Source organism: Thalassophryne amazonica, chromosome 17 (genome assembly GCF_902500255.1).
Source record: "Thalassophryne amazonica chromosome 17, fThaAma1.1, whole genome shotgun sequence".
Taxonomy (NCBI): Eukaryota; Metazoa; Chordata; class Actinopteri; order Batrachoidiformes; family Batrachoididae; genus Thalassophryne; species Thalassophryne amazonica.
In genome coordinates this window covers 28,758,367-28,768,798 of record NC_047119.1, presented here as the reverse complement: position 1 = coordinate 28,768,798, position 10,432 = coordinate 28,758,367, and the positions used below count along the sequence as shown (strand labels likewise).

The 10,432-nt window shown below is 40.4% G+C and overlaps 1 protein-coding gene across 1 annotated transcript; it reads right to left on the bottom strand.

Moving 5' to 3' along the window:
• Positions 1-7,328: 7,328 nt before the first annotated feature.
• Positions 7,329-9,396, bottom strand: LOC117529409 (bone morphogenetic protein 10-like). Its single transcript, XM_034192183.1, has 2 exons — positions 8,895-9,396; positions 7,329-8,560 (listed from the first exon to the last, which is right to left on the bottom strand). Exons 1-2 carry the CDS (start codon positions 9,217-9,219, stop codon positions 7,551-7,553), a joined length of 1,335 nt encoding a protein of 444 aa, XP_034048074.1. The 5' UTR covers positions 9,220-9,396; the 3' UTR covers positions 7,329-7,550.
• Positions 9,397-10,432: the final 1,036 nt, after the last annotated feature.

The window sequence follows — 10,432 nt, the reverse complement described above, 5'->3', positions numbered from 1 at the left end:
GTTAACAGAAACCGGGTGGCGATGGGATAAGTTTGCTGCAGCCTTGATAAGGGCTTTAGCATGTCAGAAAAAGGAAGTAGGAGGTTTCTGCGGTCACCAAGCAACCCGGTGGCATGAGTGTCAATAGAGCATGTCGGTGTTGGCGATCAGGAATCTGACACCACCTTCTCACGAATGCTGCCTCTTTGGAGTGGTGTGTCATCCTGAGTGACGGTCTACAAGCCTGCAGGTTCTGACACCTTGTTATCACTGTGTCATGGAAGCAGGCAGAGAGAGGCTCGCCAGGCATGTGACGCCAGAGGGATTAACAGCTGGGATCGGGGTGATGGGGGGCATTCTGCTTACCTTACAATTAGTTTGGTATGTACAGATTGCTCAGTTTTCTATTGTTGGACCTTTTGGTTTGAGATTAAGACAATATAACAAAGTTGTTCTCTGCAGTGATGGAAATTTCAAAAGAAACTGGCTGTTGATGTTTTTAGAATAGAAGCCCTGAAGACCTCTAGTGTACTGTGAAAATCCATTCATGGTTGGAAGCCATCTAACAGACATGTTCTGCAAGAGAGGCTTGCAAAAAAATTTAAAAAGTCAAGTCATAATTTTAAATCATCTCAAGGACTCCAAACACTGCAGGACATGGATACAAATGGAACCTTTTTGCATTTCTACTGGATGCAAAAAACAATTTATGGAGATGGATTGTTTTCAATTTAAATTGAATGTAAGAGAGTCCAGGTTTAAAAATAATACATCATTACTGTGTTACATTTCTCTGTCGGCAATACTTCACAGCAAAATGCACCACATCCTCTTGCAGAGGCTTTTCCAAACCATCCCTTGAGTCATGTAAAATGCAGTGAGCAAATGAAGAATATAATTAGAATTTGCAAAGTTTGATGCACCCACAAAAGACTAAAAGGAACTTTGTTTTGTTCATTTCATATCCCTTAGACCTACCTGCCACTTGCTGGATGATTGAAGGATGTGGTTGAACTTACATGTTGCTTGAAATGAACTTGATTGTCAGTTTCTTTTGTTTTGTTTTTGTTTCGTGTACATGTAAGTTTACACCCAAATTGCCCTTAAGGGGTTTGTTTTGGCAAAGTTTAAAGTAATTGGGGTTGAAGATCAAATTTTGATTTATCTGTTTGTTTTTCTACTCTTCCCAGGTCCTTTTGGTTATCTCCACCAATCTTGACACGTGGATGACAGTCAACCCCAGAATTGTCCTGTACAGGTTTCTTTTGACAATGGTCAAGGTCACAGAGGCCAATGGTCAAAATTATGATTTTTGTACTCCCGTGTTCACCAAACTTGGCACTCATATGGAGGTGGGTTCTGGAATTTCCCAGGTGAGGTTAAATTTGTTCAAACACTGGGGTCAAGGTCATTAGGGTCAAAGGTAGGGGTCGATCGATTATCGGCCTGGCCTTGTCTGAGGGGCCTGTCTCTCTTCCTCTGAGTAAAAGAAAAAACTTCATCAAAATCTTTCATTAAATAATCCACAGTTCCTCTTGTGTCCATAGCTGTTGTTACATTCAGAAATTAACAGTTTATTTTACAGATTAAAGGCTTTGTGTTTCCATAAAACTCTGTTTCCTCAACAGGGGAAACACTAAACAACAGACAAGGTGCTTGAATCAAGGAGAGTAGAGGGGACTGGAGGAGGGGGTAAGAGCATGAGCGATAGGAGAGGAGGGGTTCACACATTCACATGGAAACAAAAGTTAATAGTTTTCATGGAACATTTACAAACTGTACAAGCTGTTTACTGTTTACAAACCATCACATGATCATTTGTAAACACCAAACGTTAGCGCAAAATGCTCATTAAAGCAATGGAGCAACTTAGCCATAAAGGATCATCTTCAGTGCACACAGCCTCACAGTGAAACAGGAAAGAATGACTGAAACTATGATTCAGACAGTTTATATCCAGGTTTTATTCTTTAAAGAAGAGCAGGTTTGTTGCACAAAAGTAGGAGAAAGCCCTGGTCCCACCGAATAATGAAGGATGAATAATGAGCCACGTAGCATGTTTTTTTTTTTTTTGTACAAGTCCAGTTATTCAACAATCGTGGGAGAATAGTGGCTCCGTGAGGCTCGTAGAGGCAGAATATTCGGCTAACGAGGCTCATCTCTGAGCGTGGCGCTAATTTCACGAAGTTCAAAATTTAGCAACAACAGCCTGAGGCAGTTTGTGTACGAGTTAAGGTGCACTGACACGAGCACCCCTGTGACTCATACAATAGCACGAACGTCGTTGTGACGATCCCACCTGCTGTGATCCCAGCTGGACGCCGTTATTTGTTCTACCGGCTGCCACATGCTCTGCGCTGGATGCTGTGTATATAAAATATAAAAAAATTATTTTGTGGAGGATTAATCTTTTTTTTTCTGCAAATTGTCCATTGAAAATGGCTCTAATCGCATCCTGAATCACAGAGGAGGCTGCAGCCGGAGCCGTTCGTGCGTGCGTACCTAACTACCTGCAGAAAGCTTTTTGAGCTGTCTAAAAAAGTAATTATTTGTCATGTTTACATTGTCATGGCTTGATTAAACAGTTGCGTGTTCTTTCCTTCTTGTGTGCAGCTGTTAAATATGTTTATAACGGATTTAAGTTCTTGTTATAATCCTTCAGACGAGCTGTGCTCTGATGCGATCCGCTGACGTCACCACTTGCTCTGTTCACTTTTTCTTTTCTCCACTTGATGAGCTGCACATAGTGTTGGAGATTAGATCGCGCCACATAGCACGATATTTATGCGTGAAGATTTTAGAACATTTCAAAATTTTCTGTGTGCAGTAGCATGCACTGGCACCCCTCTCGTGTCCTGTCTGCACCTGTTAAAGAGGAGTTTACTCTCCAGCACGACACAGCACGACACAGGTCGTGCTATTGCGTGAATCAAAGGCATGCTTGTATCAGTGGGCCTTTACTACGAGGGCAAACGAGGATTTTAGAGGCATGTTTGTAGTGAGGACGAGGCTGTTAAAAGCCATTATCCGGGCACCTGGCAGCTATGAGGACAGGACAGACTATTTCGGCTCAGCCCTCTTGCGCACTACAGTTCCACCTGCCGTATGTAAAATAATTATTTTGTAGCGGATTAATCATTTTCTGTCAGAGCTTGGATGTTGAAAACACTAATTGCGTCTGGAATCACAGAGGACATTTGGAGCTTTTTCCTCTCTCTGTCTCGTGCGCTGAGATGGAGAACATATTTGGAACAGCTTAAAGGTAAGTATTTGTAATGTTTATATTGTAATAGCTTTGTTGTCCTTTCCTTCTTTATAAATAGCTGTAAAAGTATGTTTATGATAGATTTACGATGTTATTATAATGGATCAGATGAGGCACGCAGACTCACATTCAAGATGAGCATTTACGCAGAACGCGAGCTCATGAAAGAGCGATTTTGCAGACAATACCGGCGGAACACAAATTTAAAAGTTGTATCACCGGTATCAAAATGACTGTAAGCTGCAGAAGAAATAAAGCCAGTGAGAAGAAGCACAGAGGCAACTCTCCAGGAACCCATGGTTCAGTTCTAGCTAGTCTGGTTATGGATGTGTTTTGTGTTTTTATTTATTTATTTATTTATTTATTTATTGGTCACACACAGCTGGGTGAACACACAGAACTGCTGCAATTAATGATCCTGGAACACAGGTGAACAGCAGCCTGGCGCACGGATGTGCACACTGGCCGGACTGTACAGGAGCGTCTTTTTTTGGACTGCTTTTAAAAAATGTGACGAAATCTTGAATGGTTGCTGTGAATTGAAAACCTACACTTTAAAGGGACCATGTGTGAGAGGGCTGGAGGTTTTGACCAAACCCATGCCTAAACGTGCACCAACGTTGCATTACATGGCACTACATGGATCATATGAGGCTTGCTGTGGATCATATGTGGCAACACAAGCCATTCGAGGCTGGCCGGGGCTCAACTGACAGGTCAGTCGTGGTTCTCTAGAGGCTGATACTTGGCACATGCGCGGTACATTGAGGTGCCTTAGTAGCGGATATGTGATAGCTTAAAATGTGGATCATTCTTCGAATAATCACTGATACACCCATGCGTGGCTCATTATTCATGGCTTATTATTCGGTGGGGCTGAGGTTTCAGGGATTAAGCCAGGATATCGTGGTTATCATTGCTCAATTTATCCATGATCCACTTGCACAAAAGTGGGATAGATTGATTCTGTGGAGCTTGCCTGCTCCAGACCAGACTAAGTTCCAGGATGTATTTAACCTCATCCCATATCTCAGTCAGCAGTCACCCCAAACAAAACCAATAGTTATTCCACTCCCCGCTATTGTTATCATATTCAACTAGACCCGCTGTCATTATTAAAACACTTGTGATCATTAACTTCAATCATTTTAGATAAATGATGATTTTAGATGATGTTGCAATCATTGGATAATTTACAGTTTCCCATAGACTACATATAAAATACACATCCCATATAAACAGAAATACACATCAAGGAGTAACACGATGTACCTTTATTGAATAAGGATAAATCAAAGCAGGTAAACCATCAGCTCCATTTAAAACTGAAGTCACACAGTGACTCTACAAGATAGAAAGCACAGAATCAACGCATATTATACAACAGGTTTGTTTCCAAACCTTCCGCATTGGAAACAAGCGTATTTAACTGCTTCTGTGACTGATAAAAAGAGAAGATGCTGGGTGGAAAGTTTATTTCGTTTAATATATATTCCAGTAACCTCACAAATAAAATAAGCTTTTCAAAAACACTTTCCACTGTCAGATTCTGACCATGAAATCTTCTTTCTTGGAGTAACTCTTTTTTTCTGGCTAAACATTGAAGCACACATTCCTGAAAGAGTCTGATCTTATTGTCAGAGATGTCATTGGAGCACTTCTGAACCTTTTATCTCACCTATAATACAGAAAAGCAATTTCTCAAAAAGCAATTCAACACAACTCTTTACTGGGCAACAATTGTGCACGTGTTTCTTTCCGAACCTTCATTTCACTTTCTTTCTTTTCATTTTGTGCATTACTGTATAGCACTAAGGCCATACATCCATCACCAGAAGACCTGTTTCTGTCAGTTCAACAGAATTATTTAACACATCCCAAAATTCAGAAAACAAAAAAACAAAAAAAAAAAAAAACCCATAAGTGCCATAAAATGATCAGTAAGATTTGCAACAACAATTTCAAAGCTCTATACATGATACTGATTGTGTTTCAGTGTAGTACAAAAATTGAAGCTTTATTACACTGGAGCAATCTCAGCATACATTAGGGTAGAGGTGCTTTACACTCTAAACTAGTAGTCTCAATCCTCTGTGCAGATAATGCCTATGAGCTAGTAGTGTACGGCGCATGGCATGCCTCAATGACTGATCTATCATAGATGCCTTATCTATGACTGACTAACTAACTTTTAAAAAGTGCTTGTTTGTACAATATACAATTTAAAAAAGAAATGCATATCACATTTTATAAATCATTTCCAACTTTGGGGTTCACATTTCCACTTTGATGGTGTATCTGACCTTTATTGTTCTATTGGCCCCACTGGGAGAACCTAGAAACTGGCTTGTGGCCTGTTGGTAAATAGACTTTGGGCCCACACAGTTATTGCAGCATGAAAACATTCAGATAAACAATTCGATTTATCTTTAAGCAATTGCAAATTTACATCCCTAAAACAAATATTTTTGTCCAAAGTCTGATTTTCTTATTTTACATCAGAGTAGCTTATATGTGGGGTATAGATGTATAGATCATGTGGGGGCAAACATATATAGATAGATAGATGCAACCCAAATCAGAAAATGTTGGTATGGTATGGAAAATTCAAATTTTAAAAAAGTGCAATGAGTCTTATATTTACTTTTACTTCTACTTCATTACAGACAGTATGAACCCAAAATGTTTCATGTTTTGTTTGGTCAGCTTCATTTTATTTGTTATTATACTTCCATTCCTGCATTTAAGGCCTGCAACACATTCTAAAAAAGTTGGATCGGGGGAAATTTACGGTGAGTTATAAGATTTAAAAAAACACCCAAGATCTCCAATCCTTCTGACAGCACTGCATTAAGAACCATCATTCATCAATAGCTGATATAACCACGTGGGCAAGGGATTACTGTGGGAAACCTTCATCAGGCAATACAATATGGAGTTGCATTCACATGTATGCCACTTAAAAGTTTACTCTGCAAAAAAGAAGCCTGATGCTAACCTTGTCCAGAAGTGATACCAACTTCTCTTGGCTCTGAGGCATCTGGGTTGCATATCACACAGTGTCAACATGTATTGTGGTCAGATGTATCAGTATTCCACATATTTTTTGAAACAAATGGATGCCAAGTGCTTCAAAGACCAAAAGGACCATCCGGGCTATTAACAAAAAGTCAAAAAGCCAAGGTCTGTCATGGTGTGAGGTTGTGTCAGTGCACTTGGAAAATATAATTTTTACTTCTGTGATTGTAGCATTAATGCAGAAAAGTACACTGAGATTTTAGAGAAATGTGGTGCCTTCAAGAAGACATTTTTTCCTGTAACTTCTGTGCATTTTAAAACAAGACAATGCAAAATATTCTGCACACATTACACAGACATAGCTGTAGGAGAAGAGGGTATGGACACTGGACTGGCCAGCCTGCACTCCTGAACTGTCCCCAATAGGGAATGTGTGGACAGTTTTGAAACAAAAAATGGAACTACAATGTCCCTGTTCTGTTACACACCTTAAGATGTGTTTGCAGGGAGAATGGGACAAAATGACACCTGAAACACTTCATCGCTTGTCATCCTCAAAGCCAAAACATCTTTTCACTGTTGTGATATGAAATGGCAATATTACAAAGGGGAGGTGATGGTCTGGTGGTTAAGCTTTGGGCTTCAGACCAGATGAGCCTCAGTTCAAATTCCAGCCAGGTCAGAAAATCACTAAGGGCCCTTGAGCAAGGTCCTTAATCCCCTAGTTGCTCCCGGAGTGTAGTGAGCACCATGCACGGGAGCTCCCTGACATCACTGTGTTTGTGTGAATGGGTGAATGTGAGGCATAATTGTAAAGCACTTTGAGCGTCTGATGCAGATGGAAAAGCGCTATATAAATGCAGTCCATTTACAAAGTGATACGTGCTTTAGCATCCCAACGTTTTTTGGAATGTGGCGCAGGCCTGAAATGCAGGAATGGATGTATATTAACAAATTAAATGAAGCTGAACACACAAACCAAGAAATATCTTGGGTTCCTGCCGTCTGCAATGAAATAAAAGTCAAAGCAAATGTAAGACTCACTGCAGGGTTTGTTTGTTTTTTGTCTCTTCTTTTTTTCTTGTCTTAGTTTGGTTTTATCCATTTTCCATGTTGTACCAAGGTTTTCTGATTTGGAGATAGATAGGTAGATAGAAAGAGAGAGAGAGAGAGAGAGAGAGAGAGAGAGAGAGAGAGAGTATTGCATAATACTGCTTAAGTCTAAGTTATTTTTCAGTGTCCCTCAGTGCACAGTCTGCTGCTGCGTGCTATAAGATCCGTTTCAGGACTATCTGCATCCACACTCTGCCACCACCATCCCCTCGTACTTGTGGTTGAAAGTGACAACCTCACTGTCATAGTAAAGGAGTGAGATAGGCTCCAGCTTTGTGGGCACGCAGCAGGCACGTGACGCTCCCTCCGGATTCTTTACGCTTAGCAGAGTCTGGACTATGGCGTGTTTGGTAGGTGAGACCTCAGAGGTCATAGGTGGGTTGCACACGCCTTTACACCTGTACGCCTCGTAGCCCTCCGGCTGGATGATCCACGAGTCCCAGCCGATGTCTTTAAAATTCACAAAGAGCGACGTCCTCTTGCACGGCTCGCTTTTGGCATTGCGACGGATTCGGGGTGGCGTCTCATAGATAATGTTGGACTGCAGGTCATCGTGTTTTGCATGGTCGCTGTGGAGATTAGCACGCCCCATCAGAGCGGGCTGATTCCGCCCCATGCTTCCATAAAGGTCACTCTCATGCCCGATCATGTGACTGAGCTCCTGCTTATCCTGTTTGTGTTCCCTGCTCTGATCATCCGAGAATACAATCATCACTGCGTTGTGGCTTTCCTCCGACCTTCTGACGATACCAATCAGGTCTACGTCCTCTGCTGTGACCCCATCCTCTGACCCAGAATTTGCAATATGAACCTCCAGTCTGTGACTTGTGGTCGGCGATTTCTGCCAGAGTGTAACGACATGCGTCAGGTCAAATGACACCCAGGAGTTATCCCTGGCATGAATGTGCTTTGTCACCACTTTCTCCAAGTCCTTCATCTCCACCACTTCCTCTTTATCCCTCCTTCTCCCTTCTTTGCCCACCTCTTTGGTCCACACCACATCCTCTCGTATTTTGTAGACGGTCACCTTGCAGTTGAGACCAGTATTTGGTCTTTGGGCCTTCTGGACCAGAGTGAAAAGGCGAAGCTCAGCAACTGTTATGTGTTCATGGTGGGGGGTGGAGATGTTGAAGAGTAAAGGGTGGATCTTGACACCCCGGACTGTTACACTGTAAGGGGAAGAATCTGAAATTAAAATGTCAAAAAAATTGAGTTTTAATATCTCAAATTGCAGTTTTTTGTATTTGCTGAACTATGAGTTAATGATCTTTTGAAGCATGTAGAAAAGACCGTCTTCCTTAAGCAGTGTCACAAGGCTGAGTTACACAATTTATAAAATATAAATATACATGTTGACATGTTTCAGTTGTATAGGTATGCTTTAGATCATATTTTCACTGAAAAATCACACTGTCTCAAAAACCAAAACATGCTTCAAAAGATTTGCAAAAAAAAGTTTAAAAATTTCATTGCAAGATGTTGCTTAATGTTTTTGAAGTGGGGAATATACATTTTGTACCTTGGTTCTTGAAACTGCGGATGATGCTGGCTGAAGTGACGGCAGTGTAGTCCCTGGCAAACTGGTTGTACAGCTCCAGCATGTACTCTGGTGGGTCCGGTGAGGTGGCCGCGGGCCTGGGCTGGGGCCTCAGATCTGTCAGATTCAGTGTGGACAGAAACTGGCTCAGAAAATCCTGAACACCAAGTGGCGGATTATCACCGATATCCCCGGGGGCCGATGCCGTGTGCTGGCTCTCAGGAGACCTGATGGGACTGCCTGCACTCAGAGCAGTCAACGTCAGCAGCAGGACACTCAGAGAGCTGGAGAATAATGAAACGATCATCGCTAAATTTGAGCCGGTTTAGATCCACAGAGTGATCAGATGAAATGTGACGCCTCCTTAGTATGGGACACCTGTGAACGCCTCGAGGTATCCAGAGGTGATTCTCTCATTAAAGGAGAACAGGTTGTTGATGGAGGCAAAGAACAAACAGCTTTGCCCTTGTTGATCTTGTGGTTTGGTTCTGAGGGCAGAGCCCCGCTCGGCCCTCCTCTCTTTCTCTCTCCAGTACCGACTGTGGACAGTCCGTGAAGTCTACTTATATTCTACACAGCGTTTCATTGTGATGCAGAATCCTACAAATAAAAAAACCCTTTACACTGATTTTAAATTAACATTGCAGTCAGATGCTGAATGTCTTTATAGCCCACACTGAAATCTAAAAATAGATACTTTAAAGGCAAAAATATTAAAAGAATATTATTAAATTTCTCTAAACTCTGTCCAAGAAAACTTTGGAATGGATTCTAAAGAAACTTATGACAATGTATGTCCAGTCAAATTCAGAAACTCAAAAGTAATTTTCAGTATTATTAATTCATGTTCTACAGCCTCCACAAGAGGACACTATAGTCTCAAGGATTACAGAAAATCTTTTAATTTGGAGTGAAAACCGATATATGCTTTCATATAATTAGTGGGTTTGATTTCTTTTAATGGCCTCCAGAAAATTCAAATGTGGCCACTTTGTCAGTGTAATTATTGAATAATAACATAATAATGATAATAATAATAATAATAAGAAGAAGAAGAAGAAGAAGAAGAAGAAGAAGAAATTCAATTTTAATTATGAACAACTGAAATTATTGCTTGAAATGTTAGGTAGGAGAAGTGTCTCATCAATCTTTGCAACTGTAGTTTTCATCAGTTATGTTAAAACAATAGCAATAACACAACAAATTTCCTGCATTTAGAACTTTCCAAAAAATTTTATGAAGTGTTTAACAACAGGGAATAATAGTGCAATAAAGTTAAACTAAAAATAAAATCAAGTAAAATGTGTACATACATGCAAAAACCTTAAAAAAAATTGAAAGGGATACATGAAAAACATGCAATATAAAAACAAAAATCCTAGATACAGGCAAAAATTAAAATAAATCTGAGAAGAAAAAGGATACATAAAAGATGCAAAAAAAATTAAAAATCTAGTTAAAAGAATGCATAAAATGCAAAACAAAATCAATTAAAAAAATACATAAAATATGCAACTACA